General features: G+C 45.5%; 3 protein-coding genes across 3 annotated transcripts; 2 read left to right on the plus strand and 1 right to left on the minus strand.

The window, feature by feature from the left end:
• Positions 1-207: 207 nt before the first annotated feature.
• Positions 208-7,246, plus strand: LOC118232887 (cyclic GMP-AMP synthase). Its single transcript, XM_035428108.1, has 6 exons — positions 208-661; positions 1,966-2,209; positions 2,326-2,551; positions 4,874-5,167; positions 5,506-5,605; positions 5,774-7,246. Exons 2-6 carry the CDS (start codon positions 1,970-1,972, stop codon positions 6,258-6,260), a joined length of 1,347 nt encoding a protein of 448 aa, XP_035283999.1. The 5' UTR covers positions 208-661; positions 1,966-1,969; the 3' UTR covers positions 6,261-7,246.
• Positions 7,247-9,913: 2,667 nt separating this feature from the next.
• On the plus strand, positions 9,914-12,883 carry rpl11 (ribosomal protein L11). Its single transcript, XM_035431275.1, has 5 exons — positions 9,914-10,091; positions 10,390-10,496; positions 12,045-12,176; positions 12,456-12,566; positions 12,798-12,883. The coding sequence occupies exons 1-5, from the start codon at positions 9,968-9,970 to the stop codon at positions 12,825-12,827; spliced, it is 504 nt and encodes a 167-aa protein (XP_035287166.1). The 5' UTR covers positions 9,914-9,967; the 3' UTR covers positions 12,828-12,883.
• A 2,178-nt stretch (positions 12,884-15,061) lies between these two features.
• Positions 15,062-24,436, minus strand: klhl43 (kelch-like family member 43). Its single transcript, XM_035431274.1, has 7 exons — positions 24,386-24,436; positions 19,894-20,020; positions 19,225-19,699; positions 18,533-18,879; positions 17,805-18,104; positions 16,933-17,108; positions 15,062-16,521 (listed from the first exon to the last, which is right to left on the minus strand). The coding sequence occupies exons 3-7, from the start codon at positions 19,634-19,636 to the stop codon at positions 15,738-15,740; spliced, it is 2,019 nt and encodes a 672-aa protein (XP_035287165.1). The 5' UTR covers positions 19,637-19,699; positions 19,894-20,020; positions 24,386-24,436; the 3' UTR covers positions 15,062-15,737.
• Positions 24,437-25,195: the final 759 nt, after the last annotated feature.

Raw genomic sequence — 25,195 nt, forward strand, 5'->3', positions numbered from 1 at the left:
CTAAAGATACTGTAAGCATGCACAATAGACATGCACTACAGTACCTTCTTCTGCACCTACGTTTTTTATTGCACTTGCCACTTTACTATATATATATATATATATATATATATAATATTACTTATCATTCTCCTGCTTATTTAGCTAAATTGTCTTTAGAACTGTTTTTTATATGTTGCTGCAAGGACGAGGAGCCGAAACCTAAGATTTTTACTGTCTTGTACTTTGCGTAATGGGATGTGACAACAAACTTCTTGAATCACATGCGCTATTTCACATGAATAGAAACTGAAAGAGCACTCAGCTTGGCAGTGCAGTTCCACACCCTCTGTTAGAGGAGGTGTCTCCAGGCGTAGGTACTCTGAACAAATACGACCTTAATTACTTTAAGGTTTTCGTCGGGAAATCACAGGACAGACCATACTGGCTCTGTATACTGTACTTACTGTACTTGATCTTCTTTTTTTTTCTACTGAAAATAGCCTCAGGGCTTTGACTGAGCAGTTTCACCGAACAAATTTTGCCTACATTCTCTGGATGGGACAGGAAACCGGATGGGACAGAGCAGAGGCTTGTTGACGTGAAACAGCTGTGAAATCAAATTAAATCACCTGACTGCACATTTGAGGCACTTACCTTGGCATTGTCAACCCTGACACAGGTATGGCTTAATGTATTTTCTTTTATACAGTCATCTGACATTTTTGTAATTTTTTCTTCTTTTAAGTTAGACTGAACATTGGTTCAACAGCAGAATAGCCGGCTAGGTGTGTTTTTCTACAATGGTGAGAGGGAGGCAAAGAAGCATAAGTTTTAGACTGGTGGCTAATCAGGATCATTGCCTCTGTTTAAGTGAGAAAGATTCAGAGGAAAAAATTACCTGGCAAGAAATATTGTCTGTGGTAAATGACATGGAAATAGTAGATGTCACTTACAGGCAAAGTTAACATGATCTTGAGAGTATAGGGGAAGGTTCAGATTTCGCCAATAGAACTGTGTAACTAGACCCCATTTGATATCGGAACGCTAATGTGTAGCTAGGAGAGGTGTGAATGGGGAAGGAGGAAGGAAACGGGTATTTGAGTGCATGGGAAAAGGCCCTTTTCAGGACGTTAACTTCTCATAAAACCAGTCGTGCTACTTTTACTAAAAATAAATTTCTGCATAAAATGAGCATCATCTGTGGTGTCTACATTTAACTTTAAGCAGTGATCTACGCGTGTCCAGAGTAACCTCCTAAAGAAATTATTCTATATGGACATTATGATGTAAGATTATGTGAAGTTTCAAAAAAATTGGGGGAAATGTTATCAATGGCACACTGACACTCACAGTGCCTTGTTATAGAGAGCAAATTGTTTACATTGACCACACGTTAGCTTGTGCCATCATGGAATTTATGAGGCATGTCCCTTTCTTATCACTTCTGTAACCCCTTACGAGATGTACACGGACAGTGTCTAGCGAATACCAGCACACACAGTTATTTAGCAATGTGCTTATCACCAATAATGGGGATCAGATGGGTGAATTCCAATATGAAGCAAAACCCAAATCGCCTCTTTTTTCAAAGTAGCATGCACAGGAACTGCACCTCAACTGTAAAGCAAGCAGATCACCTTGTGTCACTGGCAGGGTTGCCAGAGGGGGCAATGCCCCCCCCCCCCACCCCCTTCCCACTTTCAACTCTCACCATACAGCATGTCTTTCAGTTTAGTACTGATAATTTGATGTTAGAAATAATACCCCCCACCCACCCCCACTAGGCGGTCCCCTTATCCACCATTTTTCAGTCCAGACAATTTGCTAAATTTTGTGCTGTTACATTACAGAATGCCTTGAAAACATATTTGTCTGTTTGGACCCCACACTTCTGAAATCCTTTGGGCACCCTTTGTCACTGGCATCTCTCCCTAGTGGCCTTTCAGAACTCTGAATCCATGGTAACTGTCCTTGTGTGTGCAGGAATATGAACAAAGCTATGCCCCAGTCCGATGAGGACGTCCCCCTGGTGACCCCGGCCATCTGCAATCTCATCAAACATCGGATGAAGCACCTCACCCCGCGTCGCACCGACCAGCAGCATTCTGCCAAGCTGGTGAACGACCTGCGAGACAGCCTCCTGGACTTTCTGAAGAAGAACAAAAAACAGCCCTACTTCAGATCTGTCACAGTGCTCAACAGCGGAAGCTACTATGAGATAGTGAAGGTGAGCCATCCCTATAGCGAGAGACTTGATTGGGCTGCGTCCACACAGGCTTCATATATTTTTCGGTTGTTGCTAAAACCCATGACGTCCTGCTCCAACCCCCTGCTTTTCTGCAGATAAATGACCCAGATGAGTTTGATATGATGTTGCTGTTACCAACCCCACGGCTAACCTGGACAGAGCTGAAGGAGTTCCACGGGCTGCACTACAGCGTCTCCCTGATCCGACCCACTCGCACTGAGATCCAGGCCTTCCTGCTGGCTGACGGGCTCACAATCTCAGCCAGCAGAATCCTCAGCGAGATGCGTTGCCTGGTCAGAAATTTCATCAGCACTTACAAAGGTCAGTAGAATTCTGACAGTGGGGAATGGGGAGCTGAAATTCATTCAACTTTTATTTAATTCTCGGGAATACATTGAGGGTGGGCCCTCATTTTCAGTGATGCTGAGGTCATTATGCAGCAATAAAATATAATAAAAACAATAAAATACAAACAAAACACAGATAAAAAAATCTGTTAAAAGAGTTACATACATAAGCAGGGAGGTTTGTGATCATGGTTTTAAATTGTCCATGGGTTAATAGAGAATTGATTTTTAGCGTGTGTTGAAGATCATTCCAAGAAGTTGGGGCACTAAGATAAAAAGCTGACTTTCCAAATTCAGACTGCGCTTGGGGGACATTAAGCATAAGCCAGTCATTTGAGCGAGTTAGATAGGATCCAAAGTTTCAAACCAGCATCACACCATAGCTATCACACCATAGCTATCACCAGCAATAAATCTGCAGGACATGATTCGTTCTTATATGCCTGCTCGACCACTCCGCTCTGCAGCAGCAGGGCGCCTTGTACCCCCTCCCACCCGAGCAAAGGGATCACAGAGCTTCTCCACCCTGGCTCCCCAGTGGTGGAACGAACTCCCTGTTCCTCTTCGAACCTCTCCCTCACTACCCATCTTCCGCTGTGGTCTCTTCAGACTATACCTGGACTCATCTCTTCAGACTATACCTGGACTAACTACCACCACTCTGTATATTTCAGTCTAAATATATATATATATGTGTAGGTAGGGAATTAGTGGTTTTGTTTTTGTTTGAGTTTACTGCTTTCCAAAATTTTGCAGGGTTTGAATAGGAACTAGTAATTAGGTCTAAATAATTATAGATTTGGCGTTTCGCATGGAAGATGTGTATTTATTTCTAAGTTGTCTAAATACTGACCAATGTGATGGATCCCCAGAGTGTCTGGCAAGTGACCAGGCTCTGTTCCTTTCCTTAAATAAGACTGATAATTTGGGTGAAAACCAGGGAGTTACTCTTTTATTCTAAGCTTTTTGAATGGTGCATGTTTATTAATGACTGAAAAAAAGGTTTTTGTGAAAAAGTCCAGCGCCATTTTAACATCTGGGATCACAGATGTATAGTGTATGTCGCTATGGGAAATGTCAGTTAAAAAGGCTTGATCACTAAAATACCTTGTCTTAAAATGGTTTCTCTTTGTAACCGTGTGAGATTTTGCCTTCTTTAACCGAATATTTATGATACATGCAGTAGGGCAATGATCACTAATTGCTAGCTCGAAGACACCACAGGCAATAATTTTGTCAGCCCTATTGGAAAAGATGAGGTCAATTAGGGTAGACCTAGAGTAATATTTCAAATTTGGCCTAGTGGGTTCTGCTATCAGCTGGGATAAATTGAGGCCACCACCAACCTCCTTGAGCTAATCAAATGTATCATTCAGCCAGTTCAGATTAAATTCATCCACAACAATCAATTCAGCATCGGAATACCGAGAGAGTAGATCCGCTATTCCGTCAGTGGAACCTGTATCTGCAGATGGGGGTCTATAGACCCCTGCCACAATTACTGAGTTAGGCCCTAACTGAACCTTCAGTGCAAGAAATTCAAAACATCTTGGTATGGTGACAGCATTTAGAATTGTTACAGAGAAACCTGATTTTACATATAACCACCCCTCCTCCCCTTCTAATTCTGTCCACTATATACAAGTTGTAATCCTTTAGAGCTACATCCAAGTCATTGACACTCTTTTTGAGCCAAGTTTCACTCAACACCAGGATATCAGGATCAGACTGCAGTACTAATATATTTACATGATAAAATTTCTGAAGTAAGCTTATTCATAAGAGTAAGTTCATAATTCATAAGTAAGATTATTCATGTTGATAGAGTGACTGAATCTAGTAGGCCTATTTTCCCAAATGACAGGAATGGCACTTTTACATAATGTATCTCGATTTAGAGGGACAATTGTGGAAGCATTCCCATAGCTACTAATATGGGGTGGTTCGCCGGAAGACAAGCAGAAAATGATTTAGTAGCAGTAACAGTGAATTACATATTTGTTTTTAAAAGGCATGTACCCAGCCTACTGTGATGCAAACCATCACAACTAAAAACTTCAGTTCGGCCGATAAAAGCTGCAAAGTTATCAATATAGGGTAGAGACAGAGCACAACAACATCCTTTGAGCCTATATAAGAAACTGCCTAATTCGACTGATGAGGGCTGTGTTGTGGCCATGTGCTTTCACTTTTCAGTTTCAAAATAATTTTTTTTCCCCCGATGATATCAGGAACAATTGCCCTCGGTTGTGCATTTTGTGCATCTCCTGTGTCTGTCTGTCCCTCTGTCCGTCAGTCCCCAAGGGAGCTGGGCGCTGGGTGCTGAACAGGAAGCGGCCCAGTTCGCCAGCGGTGACACTATCGCTGATGTGCAATGCGCAAGATGGTGAACAGGCGACAGAGCTGCTGTCGGTGGACATCGTTCCCGCCCTGGAGGCGCCTGAACTGCAAGCCTGGCCGCTTGCTGCTCGAGATGGCCTGAAGGTGGATAACTGGCTGGGCAAGAAGGCCCGACGTGACTTCACCAGGCAGTCCTTCTACTTCGTACCCAAGAAGCCGGCAGGGCGTAACCTCAGCGATGCCGCTAAGGGTAGGAACTTCGCTTCAGCTGGGCCACTTGCAACATTTGCAATGCCAAAGTTTCAAGGGGCGTAATTAGCATAGCGTCTTATAATACAACAAATTTGATAAAGTTCGATAAAGCATCGGAAGAAACACCACTAAAAGGAGCATGTTGACTTTTCGCAATTTTAACTTTTATTGGAATCTTTAAGCTTGATGATAATGCTTATACACCACTTCAAAGTAGGGTGGTATAAAGCTACCGGTATGAATTCACACAGTGAAAACACACGCTTCAGCTGCCTCTACTGTATGTGATTTCAATTGTCTGTGTGTGACAGTAATTGTTTGCATGTGTATCACCAGAGAGCTGGAGGATTTCCTTCTCTCACATTGAAAAGGAAATTATCAAGAACCATGGTCAGGCCAGGACCTGCTGCGAGGGCCATGCCACCAAGTGCTGCCGGTGGGCCTTTCATTTCTCCAAAGATTTCTTCTTTTTGCCTGAAAAGTCATAATAACCAGCATGTAAAATGTCAATGACTTAGCCTTATTCATAAAACAAAAAAACAAATGTGTGTGCTTTTGGCTGATGTGCGAGGCTCAGTACCCTGCTCCCCTCTCTCCTTCCCAGAAAGAAGTGTCTCATGCTGCTGAAGTGTCTGATCGAGGGCCTGAAGGTGCGGTTCCCTGAGGAGCTGGAGCGTCTTTGCTCGTACCATGGGAAGACAGCCTTCCTGCACACCCTCTGCAGGCGCGGCAGAGACTCGCAGTGGGCCCCCGGTGATCTCCCCTCCAGCTTCATGGAGCTCTTGTTGGCCCTGCAGGACCACGCCTTCAGAGGCCAGCTCCCCCACTTCTTCATTCCGGCCTATAACCTATTCGCTGCCCCTGCCTTTCCACGCAAGGCACGGTCCTGCCTGCAGAAGGCACTAGAGGAGCAGGTGAAGTTGGGCCTACCCCTCCTGCAGCAGCCCGGCCCTGCTCCACCGCTTGCTCTTAACCCAAGCCCTCCCTATCCCTCCCTGGGCGCAAAGCGAGATCATTCACCAGTGATGATATTAGCATCAATAGTCATATCGCTAGGGTTGCTCTCTCTGGCTGCTATTGCAGTCTTTTAGATCAGTGGTCCACAGACTTCCTGGGGTCTGTGAAGTAGTTCTAGGGGTTGTTTACCAAAATTGGAAAACATTTCTGTTTATTTTTACATATTTTATAAATGATGCATTTTTGACAGATAATACTTTGCCTAGTTTACTTAGTACTTAATAATTAATACTGTGTTCATTGTACTTAAAAAAAGTACTTATGAAATATTTATTGATCCATAATATCATGAAATCAAGATTTTAACATATTTACAGATTTAGCACATCTGATTTGTTAAATAGCTACTGCATTTGGATAAGGGTATCAAACAACCAGTCTACTTATGAGGAGGTTTAGTTTCTGTGAAAACAAATGTACGTGTCATGTCCTTGCTGTAAGAGTTCCCTGTCAAGAAATTTTTCCTGAATGGATTTTGCCCACTGACTTGAATTTTGACACTGATATACTGCAGTAGGGAGCATATTTATTACCACAGAAGGCAAATAAGTTATTTTTCCTTCTGTATTATATGTATGATAAGCATCAGGGATTGTGATTTGCCATCTAGCGGTACATTTTTATCATTATTATTATTGGCCTATTAAATTTTTTCTAATATCTTGTGATTTCAACTATTTTGCACCAATGTTTTAGTTTGTTTTTAGTTTTAGGTTTATATCTGAACATTTCTGTTGGAAGTCCTTGAATTTCTGTTTTAACAAGTATAATACATTCTTGCCTTGAATTTTCTTTTTTTTTTTTTTTGCATCTGGCTCTTTGTTAGCATGTCATTTCAGATATGACTACACACTTTTTTTTAAAAAACATAGCCTTTTGTTTTAATTCAGCCAATTCTTATTCAGTGGTTCTCTTTATGCCCATCTTACTTTAGCCTGTATCAGTTTGAAGTTGTAGTATCATATATGTTTTATTTGTCTGCTTTTCATTGTTATGTAATTTGCTAATTTGCTAAATTTGTAATTTGTCATGCTTGAAAAAAATATATATTACCATGTTGTCTCTGCATTTATTTAATCACAAATGCCTCTCAAGTCCAAATAAGACATGAAATCCAGAAACAGATGCAGTCCTCCTTGCCCACCCCAGTTCTAGACCAAGGATATGACCAAGTGACTGTGCTAAAACCAGACACTGACCATGGTTTGAGACCAAGACAATTACAACAGAAGGCTTATGTGAAAAGTGAGACAGTGTATCAGATGTATCTTTGAAAGCATGCATTTTACCAAGATCAAGGGTGAGGCTTAGAGGGGTGCTGGGTGGCTCATCCTCTTAAGGCACTGTTGTTGTGCTTGGATGGGGCCCCCCATTGAAGATCAAATGCTTACTGTGCCAGTGCCAAGTGTGGCCAGTAGCCTCGTGAGGACGTGCAAAAGTTTTGGTAGCATCATCCAGGATTAGGGAGGGTTCAATCAATCAGAATCTGCATTTCATTGTTCTGTAGCAACCCCTTCTGATCAAACAGGCACCCAAGGTCTGACTGAAAAAGCATGAAGAGCCTATGGGCTGTGGTGTGACAAGAAGCAGCTGGTGACATCACATACTTTGGATGGGAGTGGGTGCTTGGCTTCACTCTCCCACATCAGTTACAGAGATGGTAGCATAAGTGTGGTTGTGTACCACTGGCCATTCCAAAGTGAGGATAAAATAGAGAAAGCATAAAAAAGACTGAGATTTAAGATTATGATCTGGGATCCAGAAAATCTATGTTTGACTAAAGCCTTTGGTGAAATGGGAGTTTATGTTTTGGGGAGGAACCAGCTGAGGGGGGAGCATTTATTTATTATTGATTTCATCATAGAATGGCAGTGGAAAAGTGTGATGGTTGTGAACTTATTGTTTGACTGTGAGAGGAAATCAGCCAGCAGAATAGGATGTAGTGGTAGAGAGGATTTTTCAATGGGCACTTTTTACTTGTCACTGCACTTTCCTTCCCACTGGGGTTTATTTATTTATTATTTTTAACCTCAGTTCCTTGCTTTTTCTGGGTTTAGGCCTGTTTTTTGCCCTGTTCCACAACAAAGTGTCTTTGCGACAGTATACTTTGTAAGAAGTGCTATAAAAATAAAGCTGAATTAAACTGAAGTTCACGCAGAATTTTGGGCCAAACTGAAGTATCAGACCAAATACTAGGGAAGTTACTGTTGTTGTCTTCTGTAAGAATGGTGCATGTAGAGACACCGCCCAGTGCTTATGTATTATATATTATTATTATGCTTATGTGTTGAGAATATGTCACCAACACCATCACCACCACTATCACCATCAACATCAAAATTCCAATGGTACATATATAAATAAACATTTATATTTTTAAGCTTTTCAATTTTTACCTGTTTTATTGTATTGCACTGTTACAAGGGGCTGATGTGCCCTCATCGATCCAGTTTGATGGTGACCAATATAGATGGGTTGTCTAAAAGATTTCTAATTATCAGAAAGGGGTAAACAAGGACAAAATAGTTTGAAAATTGTCCTTTTATGATAATTACTGGATGCATCCAGTCATAGATTGACCTCTATTATGTCATGTATGTTTTTTTGTTGTTGTTAAAACTGCAATATATTAACTTTATTTTTATCATATGTTTTTATTGTTGTTGTATTTCTAGGTGTATGCACTATTTCTCTTTGTATGCATGCCTTTACCGTTGTATTGTCTAATTGCCTTATTCTTTGAATAAAATGATCTTCACGTGTATTACCAAGTGCCCTCGGAACGTTAGTCGTCATTCTTTGTGTCCCCTCGAGCACTGCATCGTGGACACTTGGCTATAAATTCGCGCGCCGGAAGTTCGTCGTCCTTTTCTAGTGATCAAACATGGCGGTGAGTCTGTCTTACTTAGTGAAGATGGCGTTGTGTGCTTGGAATAGAATTTAAATCCATGTCCATCGGGCTCCTAAACTATTATTTATTGGGAATAACCAATTGGTTATACTGTTATGTGGCTGTACTATTGGTCCCAAACGATTTGTGTGTATGATTTTAGTCTGAAAAAAATACAATCGTAAACTGTCATCCTCTAAATACCAAATTAGCGTCACTACTTCCATTTATCGCCGCCAGTCTAGTCTGTTGTGGGCTTCGAAACGGCTTTTTAGAAACGTAAACGTTAACATAGAACTTTTGGATTCTGTCTGTGATTGTAATTACTTCATCTTCATGCGGTTCGCAAGAGCAGCTAAGCTCATATGGGATATGCACGGGCATGTCCGGCAAGCTGGCAAGGCATTGGCAATCAGTGTAACTAGCTAGCTACATTGCTTCTTCTGATATTTGTATGAAATTGACTTTACCATAGATGTCTGGGTGGGTACTTGATCCGCTTCGATTAGTCTGACTTGTTGGTTGATTCAACCAAGTGTTTTTTTTATGTAAAGTTAGGCTAGCGTTGGGCCCATAAGATTGCAATGTACAAACATAGGACTGCTAACACGTATGAACAGGAAGATGGCCGCAATTCATTTTACTTGTTTATCACATGTTGCCGCTGTGAAATAACTGAATGTACGGAATAAAACCTGTGTTCGTTGGGAAGGGTTTCAACAAGGTTTCAAACTGGAAAACATTTTTGGAGATGTAATTTTTATGTGAACGTGTACCTACATGTTTAGTACTGAAATGCCGAGGTTAACTGCTGCTGGATATAAACAGACCGTTCACAAACTCTGACTTTCCTCTCTTTTTCAGGAGCAGGGTGAGAAGAAGGAGAACCCCATGCGCGAGCTTCGCATTCGCAAGCTCTGCTTGAACATTTGTGTTGGTGAGAGTGGAGACAGACTGACCCGAGCAGCCAAAGTGCTGGAGCAGCTCACGGGACAGACGCCCGTCTTCTCCAAAGGTGGGTATTCCTCCGCCCCTACCTTTCCCCTGAGAGTTAGTCAAACTTCAGTATACAACTAACTGGTGCAAAGAATGTTGAACTCTGAGTTGTAGAGTCTTTAAAGGCAGGCTGCGGGGGCTGTGGGAGTCTATACTGCTTGCATGAGCCAGCTGTGTGTGGTGCTGCTTTGCTGGTGAACATTAGAATGTCCAAACTTGACATTCAGAATTTGGATGTGAACAGTCAGTGGAAACCTGGGTCAGTTAAATGCTTTTTCCTACCCTGATCCCCGTTTCTTTTTGCGTTGTCCCCACAGCTCGCTACACTGTGAGATCCTTCGGTATCCGCAGGAATGAAAAGATCGCAGTGCACTGCACTGTCCGTGGAGCTAAGGCCGAGGAGATCCTGGAGAAGGGGCTGAAGGTGAGGGGAAGGTGCTCTTTTAAAGGCAGGGGCTGTGAACTCTGCAGAGGGCATTTCATATCTGCATGTACTACAAGGTCAAAAGTGCACTCTGTGCTGGGACTTTTTGAATGGGGTCATTTTTGACCAAAATGAGCAATGAATTGCATTTCTTGTTTTTCTTACCTGTCTTTTGTGGGGACTCAATCTGTTATTCTCAAATTCTCAAAGACCCAAGCTTGGTACAGCTGAGGCTTTTATAGACCCCTGCAAAATTTGCGAACAATAACATGACTGATGCATGCACATTTTGGCAACAAAACTGTCTGAAATCTGACTGAGTGACTGCTTGATGCAACTGCACTTTCAAGATTGGGCTCTTTATCCAGTAAGCTTACCCTCTCAACAAAATGGCCTCCTGTTTGGTGGCCATATATATATACGTGATTGGCTAAGAAACCAAGCATGTACACGCATTCAGCCTGAAATTCTCTGTATTTAAGTAGAGAAAAATATTCCTGACCGACTCCCTCCCTGTCACTCTGGTTTCCACAATGACAGTAAGCGCATGCTTTGTTTCCAAAATGCACGTGTACGTTTTTGACCTGTCTAAAGTGGTTTGTTAGTCTCTGGTAATGCAAATCAGGAAGCGATGCAGCTTCATTTCTCTAACAGGATGTGGCACTCCGTACATACAGCTACAAAATCCTATACGAACTAATTTTGCATCAGAGGATGATAATGCAGAGTTGCGTCCATTCACGCTCGAGCATACGCAAACTATCGCCAATACCCAAACGGCACCAAATGCTATTTGAAATTGTTTACAGAAAACAATTCCATGTTTGTGTACATTCTGCTTTTTAACCCGGATTCTGGCATTCCATCTGCGATTTTCTCAAAAATGAATATAAGGCCCTACTTTTGCCATGGGGGAGGGAGGGGACAGCATATTTCAGGGTTTGGACGGTCATGAAAAACCTGGAAAAGTCATTGAAATTTAAAATGCAATTTCCAGGCCCTGGAACAGTTAAGGAAAATAATATTTTTTGAAAAGTTTTGGAAAAGTAATGGAAATATAGCTAAAGTTGCATCAAATATAATTACTAATTAATCCATTCATGAAAATAGTATACGTAGTAATAAAACGTAAATTGGAACGTAACCTTCGCGGTATTTTGGTGGTGTGAGAAGTAAATTCGGTCTGGCTCAGTCTGTTTACAGGCACGCCCAACACGCACGCTTCTGCTAATGTAGCAGTTAGTAAACGTAGGCCCTACTGTGCCGACAATATGCTAGGGAATTGCAGCTTCAATAATATATCAGGGCTCGAAATTAACATTTTTACTTGGTAGCACTGGTGGTCCCAACTTCAAAAAGTTAGGAGCACCCTCCAAAATGTAAGTCATGGAAATTCAGTTAAAGGTTGTGGAGAAGTCATGGAAAAGTCATTGAAAATCATTGGTGAAAAAGTGTATGAACCCTGATATTTAAAATTGACAGAACGTCTCTAGTAGATGTCGTAGTTTAGGCGATGGTTTCTCACCTGCTCAACCCCGTCCTCCACAGGTGAGGGAGTACGAGTTGAGGAAGAACAACTTCTCTGACACCGGAAACTTTGGCTTCGGCATCCAGGAACACATCGATCTGGGGATCAAGTACGACCCCAGCATCGGCATCTACGGCTTGGACTTCTACGTGGTGAGTAGCCCAAGGACGGCCCACCCTTACTGAGGAGGCAGCTTTAGCTAACGACAGCACTGTCAGTGGTGGTGTTTACCTCTGGCCTGAGCCTTGCTTGAGCTGAGATCACACTGCATGGCTGGCTGGGTCAGGGTGTGACTCCTTCACTGTCTGGTCTGTGCTCTGGGGTCAAGCTAGAAAATGAGCGGATGGTGATTCAACAGACCTGTACTTGTTTGATCTAGAGTGAGTGTAGCTTTGAAAAGAAGCACCCCCTCTGAAACTGTCCCCTCTCAGGTCCTGGGCAGACCTGGGTTCAGCATCGCCGACAAGAAGCAGAAAACGGGCCGCATCGGCTTCCGGCACCGCATCCGCAAGGAGGAGGCCATGCGCTGGTTCCAGCAGAAGGTGAGGCCCGCTCTGGCCCGCTCTGGCCCGCTCTGGACCGCTCTGGCCCGCTCTGGCCCGCTCTGGACCGCTCTGGCCTGGGCACCTTTGGTTCTGCTTGTAGCCTGAGTGCCACGAGGGGGGAAAGGGCTTTGAATGCGCTAGGGAACTTGAGTGTGAAATTGGGATTATCAGTGAGTCTGTAGTGAGTTTTGTGAGCTGACCTGCTTCTCTTCTCCTTTTTTTTTCCAGTATGACGGCATCATCCTCCCTGGGAAGTAACAGGACCACGTTTTTTTTGTTTGTAACATGAAAAATAAATTTTGGTGCAAACCGGATTTTGGTGGTGTGCTTTTATTTAGCCTGTGCAGTCTGAGATGCGTACGCTCACGCACGCTAGATTTATTTTGGGCAGTTACATTAACCGTTTCTATATGCATATACACAAGTTTTTTTCCATCCTGGATGATTGATGTGAACGGGGTGGTAAATCGAGAGTGTATATTTGTGGTGGGAAAGAACTTCTGAGCTAGCAAAGAGTTCTCCATATTGCTGCTGACTATTTGTGATTGGTATGTGGTCCTTAGAGCCAGAAATAGATTTTCCCAAAAAAAAAAAAAAACAAATGGCAGAAGTGATACTTAAGCTCATCCGGAGGACCATGAGCGCAAGCGATACGCGTCTTATGAAGGCTCTCTGCTCTGCTGGTGGTAATGTAGGGACTGCGTACAGAATGTCTGATATGTTATGGTTACAAGATTCAGTAGAATATAGTTTCAGTATTGCTTCTGTTTTACCACAGCGGGGCAGTGTGGTGCATTGTCTACTTTTTCCCCTCTGTAACATAGGGGTTACAGTATAGATGCCTAAGAAATTGTCTTGTCACTGTGCCAGTCTTGAGTAGATTTGCTGTGGGAGTGGTTGTTTTCCTCGTATAAAACTGAATGGTTTGTAGGTGTGGGCCTGCCGATTGGTACACACACCAGACGGGCCTGTTTGGTTGGTGGAAAAATTATGCATTTGAGGCGATGAAAATGAAAGTCTTTTGTGTCTGAGCTGCTTAGAAAATGTACTGGTTCATTGAATTTGGCTACACTGCATGTGCAGCAGATGTGATATCCAATGTAAATATGACTGCAGCTCTTATGATTATTTGTTTGGTACTTTTTTATATTCAATGTTAGCCTTGTCTTCCATTTGCTGTTCTTGCTGCTCATTCAACATGCACTACATGCATCTTGTGATGATTGAACTGTTCACTATTACATGAGATTATGCCACTAAAGTACAGTTGGCCTTATGGAAAGTGGGGAATAAATGACTTGATGAAATGTGATGGACATTTCACAGTATGGTGAATTTTAAGCTAGCTTCACTCTGGCTTTTTGGTGATTTGCATGGGTGTGGAAGAAGGGCATGCACAAGGGAGTTGTGCGATACCAGTTGTGTGTATCTGCATATATTTACGTGTTTGCAGGGGTGAATGAATGGACTCGCCCTTTGTTTGATCAGGGTGTCTTTATTCGGTGAAACCCCAGGAACATGTGCACTGGCGTAAGCACACGCAGGCCATCTCCCTGTCCACAGCTGTGATGCAGGACATCACACGCGCAGGCCATCTCCCTGTCCACAGCTGTGATGCAGGATATCACACGCGCAGGCCATCTCCCTGTCCACAGCTGTGATGCAGGATATCACACGCGCAGGCCATCTCCCTGTCCACAGCTGTGATGCAGGACATCACACGCGCAGGCCATCTCCCTGTCCACAGCTGTGATGCAGGATATCACTGCGCAAATTTCACAATGGGTAATTCAGATTATAGGAAGCCAGATAAGATTGCATAATCCCAGATAGAATAATGCAGGATCCACTCTCTGTTCACTTGCATTCATACCCTGGGGACAATTTTGAGTCTCCAATTAACCTAACATGCATGTTTTTGGACTGTGGGAGGAAACCGGAGTACCCGGAGGAAACCCACGTGGACACGGGGAGAACATGCAAACTCCACACACAAAGACCCTCAGATGGGATTTGAACTCGGCACCCTCTTACTGTGAGGCGGCAGCGCTACTTGCTGCACCACCGTGCCACCCCCTAGACCAAATGGCAATCCCGTTAAAGTGCCCGGGACAGCACTTCAGGTAAACTACCCTGCCTCTGCATTCGCTCTGCCTCCTGCTGGAGTTACACTGGCTATTCACTTGATTAGTTAAAGGGAAGGAGATGACTGTAGACACAGGTGAGTGAGCAAGCGAGCCCCTTCTTTAGAGCACTCAACCCCTCAGGACAAGGGTCAGCCCACTTGGCTATGAAATTTGTGAGACTGCCATCTATTCAGGTGAGACCATCTGCACAGAAGATAAGGGGCTTGATTAGTCCTTGTTTACTATTTTTGTAATTACTCACAGGAGTTTGAAAATCTGCATACCGTAACTAACTGTTCTAAACAGTCTTAGTGAATGTAATCTCTGCACATGTCTGATTAATCTCTAATTTTGCTATCATTTTGGTTTTGGTTGTTGTGGAGTTTGTGTGTAGTATCTCTCCTGTTGGGGTGGGGGACTAGAATTAGAATGAGGGTCAGAATACTTTGGGGATTAAAAGTGTCCACATCTGTTTCTAACCTGTGTCTGTCTGTATTGTCTGTGGACAGTGTCGTTTCCACTCTCCTCGCACATCATCTCATATCCCTCCATCCCTCCCTCACCCTCTTGTACTAAACCAACGCTTCATTGCACATATTAAAACATATTTTTTTCTTTTTCCACCGCTTTTAAACTAAGCTACTATCTCAAACTTTCCTTGAGTTAAATAGGTTAATCACAGTACAAGAAATTACTTCAATAAATAATTGTGAAATAGTGAAAACTGATGAATCTGTGTGAAGACCAGATGCAACTGTCATGGCCGTGTATTGTTTTGTTTGCCAAAGAACAGGATAAATAGAAACTCACACGCACGCATTTTCTCCATCATTCACTCTAAAACTACCTCAGACTTACATTCATTAATTATGATACAGTGTAACATTCACTACCACTATGACACAGTCGCCTGTTCCTTTCATTCAACCCTCCCTCCTTCCTCCTTTCTGTTTTCCATCCAAAATCTCTTTCCCCTCCTTTCTTTCTCATTCTTTCTTTCTTCCCCTCTCCCTTTTTCTCTCTCCTGTTCTCTTTTTCTCTCTCAGCCACTGGTAGGTTGTGGTGGAATACTGCCGTCCCGTGTTGGGTGCTCTTCGTGGGTGGAGCCTGGGCCGGGGGCGTGGCGCTGCCTGCGAGAGGTGTGGCGTGGGGGCAGGGTCAGGGTGCAGCAGGACACTCCCACCGTGGGCTCAGGCAGCTCCTCGCCGCCGGACCAGCTGTTGGTGCCGGGGTCGTAGCGCTGGACGGCTGCCTTGTAGCGCTTCTCCGCCTCGTTCCACCCTCCCAGGAGGTAGAGCTGGTCCCCGAGGGGCGACAGGCCGGCCGTGCTCACCCCCATGGGCAGGGCCGCGGCCTGGCTCCACTCGCCGCTCTCCGGGGAGAACACCTCCAGCGACAGAACGTCCACGCGCTCGCCCCCCGGGCCCAGCTGACTGCCCCCCGCCACGAACACCCTCCCGCCCAGGGCTGCCGCGCAGTGCCAGCCTCTGGGCGTGGCCAGCCCGGCCCGCTCGCTCCAGCTGTCCGTCTCGGGGCTGTAGCTCACCACCGAGCGGGAGTAGGCGCAGTTGATGTAGCCCCCGGTCACCAGGATGTCTCCGGAGGGCAGCACGGCGCTGGCATGGCAACAGCGCGGAAGCTCCATGGGAGCGCGCGGCTGCCAGCTGTTGGAGGAGGGCACGTAGCTCTCCGTGGTGGCCAGCAGGCCCTCCACGTTCCGCCCCCCGATGGCATACAGGCGCCCCCCACTGGGCACCAGGCTGAAGTGCGTGCGGCGCTGACGCATGCTGCTGAGGTGTATCCAGGTGTTGAAGCGTGGATCATATCTAGGAGGGCGGGACAAAACGAATGGGCGGAAAAGCTACATATACAATTTCACAGAATGACTAATAATGCACTTGGGCCTGTATGGCTGCACTAATGTATAATTGTGGGCCAAAGAAAGTTTTCTATTTTGACTACTTAATTTTTAAGTTTGTTCATTTAATTACTCTTATTGATTGCATATTTTTTACTTTTGGTCAGTTCATGAAAATGGCCTTTCCCATGGAACAATCCGGTTGGTGGTGGTGGAAAGGGCAGAACTTGGCACTCTGCCCGTGAAATCTTGTCTAGGTCACATTAGAAAAGTGCATAAGCATTCAGCTTTGAGGGGGCTGCATCGGTAAGTGTGCCGAGTGAATCCGACATCTGCGCGTGTAAATCGGCATGTCTGTGCTGCACGTGCGTGCCAGTACCTGCTGAGGGTGTTGACTGCATGCTTGGCCTGGTTGCGCGCGTCGTTCTGATCCTCCCCCCCGGCCACGTACAGGAACCCATCCATCACTGCCACACTCTGGTTGAAGCTCTTGGCTGGGAGCTGGGTGAGGTGGCGCCAGGTGGCCACGCCTTCGCGCGGATCCCTCCACAGCACCTGCAGGGGGAGATGGGCGGAAGGCTGAGGGGTCAGTGTGGAGCTGCTTTTGCTCTTGGGTGTATATGTTTCTTGTTTCGCACACAATTGCTGTGACATTGAATTGCATCATCGATGTTCAAAAATTGATGAAATACCTCAGACTCTTTCAGTTCAATTATTTCCAGAATCTCTGATTACCAAGGTCAAGCCAGGGCTCCAGTTGCCTTTACTTTGCGTATAGACAGAGGAGACTGGGTATTAATTCAGCCAAAGCACCTGTTAAACTCACTAAACTAGAAGGATTAAAGACAAAGACATGGTGCTACTTCTCTGTTTATTAACTTAAGCTTTTTTTTGTTCACGTAGCTAGTCATCTCGCAGATGCCAGGAAAGGCTGGAGCGTCATTTTGCAGTAAACCACTTATGAAAGATCACTCGCCTCACGCACACCTCAAACAAATCAGAGCCCTGCATCACAAGCTGCCTCCGCCGGGTGGAATATGTCACTCACTGATGGAGTGATCTGTTTGTTAGTAGTGTGTCTGTGTATTGCTTTCTGAGGTCATGCTTCATCGCTTCCTAACATTTGGAATAGTGGCCATTGAAAAAAAACACTCCAAAAAACTACTCCTCAAACTCTGCTCTCTACTGTCACTGCCTTTCTGCTGCGGCCGTTTCACCGCCTCACTCCCTGCCCCTCCTCCTTGCACGTACCTCCCGGCTCAGGGCGCGCTCAGTGAGGGAGGGCCGGCCCCCGACGGACAGCAGCACCTTCTGCCCCCCCCGGATGCTGGTGCGGCGGGACTGCAGGGCGTTCTGCTGGTGCGGCAGCAGGTGGTAGTTCATGGCTTTGACCAGCAGGCGGTGACACTGAGGGTCCTGCATCATTCGGGCCACGGGCTGCACCTCGCTGACCAGCTCGCTAGCCGGGATGGTCTCGAAGCGCACGTGGGACAGCAGCTCCGCGGCGTGCTCCTGGCGTTGGGGGTCGAAATCCAGCCACTTCATGACCATCTGGGTGACAGGAAAAACCAACGGATGTGAAACATTTAGTCCGTAGTAGTGTTTGTGTTGAAAAGAACATATATTATGTCCTGCTCACTGAAAAACTAGTTTACCACATACTCATTATTTTACATTCTCATGTAACTGGAGCTGGAGTCTTATGCTATCTGGGTAACATCAAGTCAACTTTGAGAATGAGTGAATTAGGGAAAGTGGTCAGTTGGACATACCAGTTACACATTGTGAGGTGTCTCAGTGCATAGGTTTTAATGCTTGGCATGACTAAGCCAATGCATTTCCTGTGCTTCATTTTCTCATAGGCATTTCCTAGATGCCTTTTAAAGGATTTCTTGTGTGTCTGGTAATCCTGTGTGTGTCAGGTTGTTTGGTGGGGTGTCACAAGGTTTGGATGGGCGATTTTGGGGGTGGCGTCTGACCTGGAAGGCAGTGAGCTCGGAGGGGAGGATGAGGCCATCGTCCTCCAGGAAGTCGGTGACCTGCTCCAGGGTGAGCTGGGTGAACTGGGGCGTGTCGGCGAACTGGGCGAAGTTCTCCAGGACGAACCGGCGGGCGGCCTCCCGCACCTCGTCCAGGCCGTGCACGGCAGCCATGTTCCACACGTACACGCACGTCTGCACGTTCAGCTCGGCCAGCATGAAGTCCGTGCACATCTGGAGCAGCTGTGGGATCTGCAGCATGCTGGCCGCTGACACGGTGCAGCCGATGGTGTAGAGGGACATGTGGACCCGCCCCAAGTATGCAAAGGTGATCACATTGGCCAGGCCTGTGGGTGGCATTGATAAGGTTAGTATCCAATCACAGATTATTATCTATACAGCTGCTTAAGTCTCCAAAATGTTCTGCCTTGTGATTGCATTTTGTTCTGGTGTATGTGACACACCTGTTGGAATTGGTGATTTATGGGTAACAGAATTTGGATGTTTGTTAGTAAGATGAGACTCTGCAGACTCACTCTTTCACCAAAGACGATGTTACAAACTAAGAAACCTCAAGTAATAGTACTATGATATTCATGTGGCAGGCTGGTGGTTTGGGGTGAAGAAGCTTAAATAAAATTTGGAGATAGGATATTTTGGATGAAGGCAGGGGCGGAGCGGCGGGTACCAACCGAGGGGCGAGAGGGTGGGCAGCTCCACGCGTTTCACCCCTGGGTCCTTGGCCAGCAGCTCGCGGAAGTAGTGGCTGACGGAAGAGATGACCAGCTTGTGCACGTCGAAGGCCTTGGTCTTGCTGGCCAGCTCCAGGTCAGTGAGGAAGCGCTCCTGACGCATGCGGCTCAGCTCCTCCAGCAGGGCGGAGCCGTGGAGCGGGCGGGTCAGCTCGCTGCCCAGGCCCAGCCCCTTCACCCCCGGCGCCGGGATGGGCAGCGACAGTGGAAGGCCGTTCATCCGGTTCAGCTGCTCGATGTTTAGCACCTCCCCAATTTTCTTGACACCTTCCACGACCACCACCCCGCCCTCCACCACTGTGGTCTCCAGCTCCACTTTCTTCTGGCGGGCTGCCTTCTTCTTCGGGGCCATGTTGCTATAGTAACGCTGGCAGTCTTGCCCTAACACAGTAGGCACTGACCGTCTTGGAGATCACTGTCGTAAAAAAGGCTCAATGACTAACCAACTAAACTTCTCAAATCACTCGCTAACTTACTGACAGGCAAACTGGGTTAGACTTTGTTTTCAATGACAGACAGGCTCACAGACAGTGCCTCTTTAATCAAGTTATATGCAAAGATCAATTGGCAGAATTATTGACAGACAGATGTGACAGACTGACTACCTACGTTCTGCACCTAACTGAGACTGGGACTGAGAGACGGACAGATGGACACGCTCGTGTGAAGGAGGGGCGGGGGCGGTAGGTTTGGGGGAGGGAGGTCAGTGAAGTTTTGGCACAGCTGCACACAGCACCTGTGGAGATACAGGCATGGTACAGAAAAGAAAAAAAGAAACTCAATGTATCAAATTTAAACCGTACACTTTCTGCATCCCTCCTCCTCTGTTTCCCCTTTCTCATCACTCCTATCTGGAATGGGGTGTCCTGGAGGGGGCATCATTAATGTGGTGATATACCTCATGGTACTGACTTGAATAGTGGCCAGTCCGATGCCAGCTACAACTGAGTGTCTCTTAGTGGGACATGATCGGGCATATCATCGCACCGGGAGGCAGAGTCTCAGCCAGTACGTTAGGCCCCGCCTCAAAGCACATGAGTGACACCTCATGGGGTACGAGCAGGGGCAGGCTGTCTGCTTCAGCTGTACATGAGGTGCTCAAAAACAAGGGGGAGAAGCAGAGTATGTGCATGCTAGTCTGCAGTCTCCACCTCAGAGTCAAGAGGAAATTTGGCTTTTAACCTTTTGAAAAGCCGGTTTTTTAGAATTTTTTCTTCAAAATTCAAAAAGTCAGTGTTCTAGAACTCCATTGCTCTCATTTACCAGTAGTGATTGTTACACCAGCATTAGAGTGTTCAGTTAAAAACATTCTAATTAAATGTGTGTGATCCTACACCTTAAAGGGTTAAAACCCTGGATAGGCACCAGTTAGAAGGCAGTGGGCAGTAGGCAGTGGGTGGGTGACCCTTTCCACACTGACGCAAAGGCAGCACTAACAGTACAGAGCGCAAATTCTCAGTCTCCCTCTTTCTCTCGTTTTCATACTCCTGTATGTTTCCTGCACTCACACTCTGTGTTTCTCATTCACACACACTAAGGGGCTTGTGCACACACACACTCACCATGGCTTGGATTCATTTGTTTGGTTAACAGTAAAGAGAATTTTAACTAATGTTAGATATAATACACAATAAACACACACATATTTGTGTTAAGTGAGAGAAGAATGACTGTCAAGCTTGAGTTATTTTTTGGGGGCCAGGTGGTGTGGTATATAGTTTACAGCATGCTGACATACATGAAATATATCGCACACAGACACACACATGCACACACATACGCATACACACAGTCATGTTCTATAAATAGGCGGAGGCACACTGAGCATGGCAGAACCCTTGCTGCTTAGATTACATGACCGTCGTCTCTCCCTAAAACCACCCCGTTCCCCTCCCTTCCGGCCCTCCTCTCTTCTTCTCTCTTTTCCTCTCAGCACTCTCTATCCCTCGCTGTCTGTCATAACCGGACTGACATGAAATAATCTGTCTACCAAGTGAACCAAGATATAGCTGATAAGCAAACATGTCAATGTCAACAGCAGCCTCCTCCACCCTTGCTCTCCGTAGTTTTTTGTTCGAGGCTGATTTCTATGGGAACAAACTGTAATACTTTGCCATGACAACAATTCTCACTTCCTGTTCCTTGCCCCTAGCAAAATACAATGAGTTGTTTATGGACAGAAGGGCCTAATCTATGTTTAGGGATAGGAGGGGAAAATGGCTTTCACGCATATGTGTGTGTGTGTGTGTGTGTGTATGAGTGTGCGTGTGTGTTTGTGTGTGTGTGCTTGCTTGCTTGTGTGTGTGTGTGTGTGTATGTGTGTATGTTTGTGCGCTTGCTTGTGTGTGTGCGTGCTTGCTTGTGTGTGCGTGTGTGTATGTATGAGCGTGCATGTGTGTGTGTGTGAGTGTGTGTATGTGTGCGCTTGCATGTGTGTGTGTGCGTGTGTGTATGTATGAGTGTGCATGTGTGTGTGTGCGTGTGTGTGTGTATGAGCGTGCATGTGTGTGTGTGTGAGTGAATATGCTGAACTGGTCGTCCTCATTCCTGGGTCTCCATTTTGATCTCAGTGTGACGGGACTTTCCAGAGCTGCTCTGCAGACATCAGCACAGGTGCTCTTTTCCGTCTGTGTTTTCATATGCCATGTGCAAGCCGCATCTTTTCCAAAACCTGGACCCCCCTCTGGGCACATGCCAACATTCCGCCAGTGCCGCGTAGCTTGTTGTTTACGGGTCTTTGCAGGTGCACCGGCCAAGTATGTTACCAGCCTGCTGCCACCTCCCGGTGTTTGGGCAGTGAGGTGGGGGTGGGAGCTCTCCTACTGCTGACCCTTTCTCAGTTTGTTGAAAGAGAAGAACAGATGTTTGAAAAATGACCCTGCGTTTGATTTTTTTTTTGTTTTTTTTGGCGCTCGCCTGGTGAGTCTCAGTTAAAGGACAGTCACAGGGCTCACCCAGAATTCAGCCACACAGCGACACTCTCACAGGCTGGACTGATCTGATACTTTTTTTAGTGAGCGATGTGATATCCATGGTGTTAGAATCTCACACATAACTGCATAATTTTCCCTGTGAAGGCCTGAAGGTTTCAGGTTTGATAGGAGGGGGACTTCACAGAGCCACTAAGTCTATTATCTGCACCTTCAGTCAAGTTCTGCAAGAAATTAAACGTCTGACCCCAAATCATAGTCACTTTAGCTTTTTGAATAAATGCAAAGGAATAAATACAAAAGATATGCTTGGCCCCTAGCATAGTGTAACTGATGTTGAGACCCCCATGGTTTTTTAAATATGGGTATTTGTTTGCTTTTAGACCTCCCAGCCTAGAAGCACTATCCTCAGAGCCCAGTGAACCTGAATCCCACCGCTACCCCAGCCTCTCACCCCTCATGGCAGTAATCCCTGGTGGGCGTGGTACCACGTGTAAGGCTAATAAACAAGACTGATCTCAGCTGACCTACACTGAAAAGAAAAACATCATGTTGATCCTTGGATGACTGTGCATATGAATGTAGCCGGGTCACCTTTCCTGTACCACGCTTGTTTTGTTCCACTAGCAAAGCCATTGTGCCACCTGTTGGGCTGGACAGAGGTTCTGTAGGGTGGGATTGGGGGGTGATGTCCTATTGCCTCTGCCCTGAATGCTTCTTTCTCTGGATATCAGCTCTCACATGACAGCAGCAACAGCTGCTGTCCCCTCTTTCTGTATGGGCCAAACAGATGAAGGTGCTCCGGCGAGGCTATTTTAAACTCCAGCCCGGCCAAGAGAGAGGGAGTGAGATAGAGAAGGAGAGGAAGTAAAGATAGAGGGATGAGAGTTGGTAATGGGGGGAGAGACACTGTGTGGGAAAGAAGGGGAAATGTAGGAAAATGTCAAGGGAACACATGAAACAGACGAATGAAATGATGTAGAGAGATTAAGAGAAGTAGAGGGGGTGGGGTAAGTTGTGGAGAGAATGCATGTTGTTGGAGGTGTGAAAAGAAGAAAGAAGAGGAGGGATGGAAACTGATGAGAGGACAGGAATGGGAGAAAGAAGAGGGGAGGTTCAGAAGAGAGGCACTGAAGAGAGACAGGTGAAAGTATATGAGGAGGTAAAAGGAGATGAAGAGAGAAGGACGGAGATGGGTGGGTGGGGGGCTGAGTGCAGCTGTTGTGTTTGTCAGGGCAGATCTGGACCTTGAGCCTCGTTTTCCCCCATGCAGTCCTGTGTGTGGGGCGGTGCAGAGCACAATGCCTGCGCATGTCCCTGCTCCCTCACACACAGAATTCTCACTGCCCATCCGCACACTTTATTTTTAGGACCTGACGAGCACCGTGCACACACAAAGTGGCGAACAAACTGAAGTGATTTTCCCCTGTGCGATCACTGTGCGATAGCTGCTCACAAGCGCTTGCTGGAGAGACTAATACAGGTTTCATTTTGGGTGATGTTTATGCGAGGAAAGGTGAGAGGTCAACAGTAAATTCAAACACTTCATGAGATTAGCTGTGTGTGTGTGTACATTACACTGGATTGGTTTCGTCTATAGTAGGTTTGGTTGTGTACACAGACTTGTCATTAATTGATTGCAAAGTACTAGATCTGCCAAACAGAAAAGCTGAACATCTCTTGATATTGTGCTCTCATAGCAAAATTAATCCCATGTGGAACAAACGCTATATACAAATATATGCTAACAAACACAATGGTAGCAAACATATATTTCAATATCTTAGTGTAACTTGTATACATCACTGTGGATTCTACTGAAATACTCAAATGTGTGTACTTTATGGTGGCAGTTTATTGCCCACAGGCCCAACTGTTTTACCTCCACATAAATAAGAAGTGTGGTGACCACACATGCACATCTCAGGCTTAATTTGTATTTGTATGGCTGCAGTGAGCCTGTTTGCTGCCTCTATTGTGTTTGTTTACTATCTACTCAAAGGTAACACTTTAGCCTCGTTTACTTCTCTCTTACAGAAGAAGTCCCTTTAACGCTTCTCAAGCTGTGCCCTGTCTTCAAGACTTCACTCAGTGAAAATGACTTTTGACATGTGAGCACACAACGCAGCATTTTCAAAGTCCGAAGACCACACAATACCAGCATGCTTTACCTCTTGCTCTCTCTCTTTCTTTCTTCTTCCTCCTAATTTTTGTTGCTCTCTTTCTATTTCACTTCTCTTCTGGCTCTCTGCTTTTCTCTTGCTGTTTCGCTCTTCTTTCCTCTGTCCTCTGTCCTCTGTCTGTCTGTCTGTCTGTCTGTCTGTCTGTCTGCCTGTCTGTCAGTGAGCTTTGGGTGCCAGTGTTTGAGTGAGGTCCTACCAGGCAATGAAATGTGACCTATCCAGCCCTCCACCTACATCTCCAAATACGGACACTCCACCCACTCCCCCTTAAATGACTATATTCAGTTGCCACCCCACCCCCCACCCCCCTACATACACACCCATACACACACGCACACACACACACACACATTTTCATTCATTAGCATCATCAGAGGAACGCAGAATATTAAAAAATATTAAATGTAGATATTAATGTACTCCCTACCCTTCTCTGCCTTTTCTCTTTGCCTTCAGAGAAGAAGCGCGCGGGTGTGTGTGTGTGTGTTGTGTGTGTACATGTGTGTGCGTATGTGTCTGCATCTGACGTGTTTGGGGAGGGGGTGTGAAAGTATGTATGAATATGAGTTTTTGTGTAACTGTCTCCTCATTATTGTGTATTGTTATTTCTATTGTGTTATACTTTTCTATATGCATTTGCATATTTGTGTACCAATCACTGTGTCCCAGTACACTGGTGTGTGCGTATGTATGCGTGAGAGAGAGTACAGTACGTGTGGAGTACGCTGATAAGGGAAGTGCTTGATTTAGCCAGGGTAAAGCCTGCTTTGGGGGAAGGAAGGTATGCATGCAGAAAGA

The sequence above is a fragment of the Anguilla anguilla genome, chromosome 8, assembly GCF_013347855.1.
Source record: "Anguilla anguilla isolate fAngAng1 chromosome 8, fAngAng1.pri, whole genome shotgun sequence".
NCBI lineage: Eukaryota > Metazoa > Chordata > Actinopteri > Anguilliformes > Anguillidae > Anguilla > Anguilla anguilla.

What these genes read in the sequence shown, in the direction of transcription:
- LOC118232887 (XM_035428108.1), top strand. Translation starts at nt 1,970, where the DNA reads ATGAACAAAGCTATGCCCCAGTCCGATGAGGACGTCCCCCTGGTGACC. An exon ending in GCTACTATGAGATAGTGAAG is followed by an intron (nt 2,210 to 2,325) that starts GTGAGCCATCCC and finishes GCTTTTCTGCAG; the next exon opens with ATAAATGACCCAGATGAGTT. An exon ending in TTTCATCAGCACTTACAAAG is followed by an intron (nt 2,552 to 4,873) that starts GTCAGTAGAATT and finishes TCTGTCCGTCAG; the next exon opens with TCCCCAAGGGAGCTGGGCGC.
- rpl11 (XM_035431275.1), top strand. Translation starts at nt 9,968, where the DNA reads ATGCGCGAGCTTCGCATTCGCAAGCTCTGCTTGAACATTTGTGTTGGT. An exon ending in TCCTGGAGAAGGGGCTGAAG is followed by an intron (nt 10,497 to 12,044) that starts GTGAGGGGAAGG and finishes CGTCCTCCACAG; the next exon opens with GTGAGGGAGTACGAGTTGAG. An exon ending in TGCGCTGGTTCCAGCAGAAG is followed by an intron (nt 12,567 to 12,797) that starts GTGAGGCCCGCT and finishes TTTTTTTTCCAG; the next exon opens with TATGACGGCATCATCCTCCC.
- klhl43 (XM_035431274.1), bottom strand. Translation starts at nt 19,636, where the DNA reads ATGGCCCCGAAGAAGAAGGCAGCCCGCCAGAAGAAAGTGGAGCTGGAG. An exon ending in GCCCACCCTCTCGCCCCTCG is followed by an intron (nt 18,880 to 19,224) that starts GTTGGTACCCGC and finishes TGCCACCCACAG; the next exon opens with GCCTGGCCAATGTGATCACC. An exon ending in GCAGTCAACACCCTCAGCAG is followed by an intron (nt 16,522 to 16,932) that starts GTACTGGCACGC and finishes CCGCCCTCCTAG; the next exon opens with ATATGATCCACGCTTCAACA.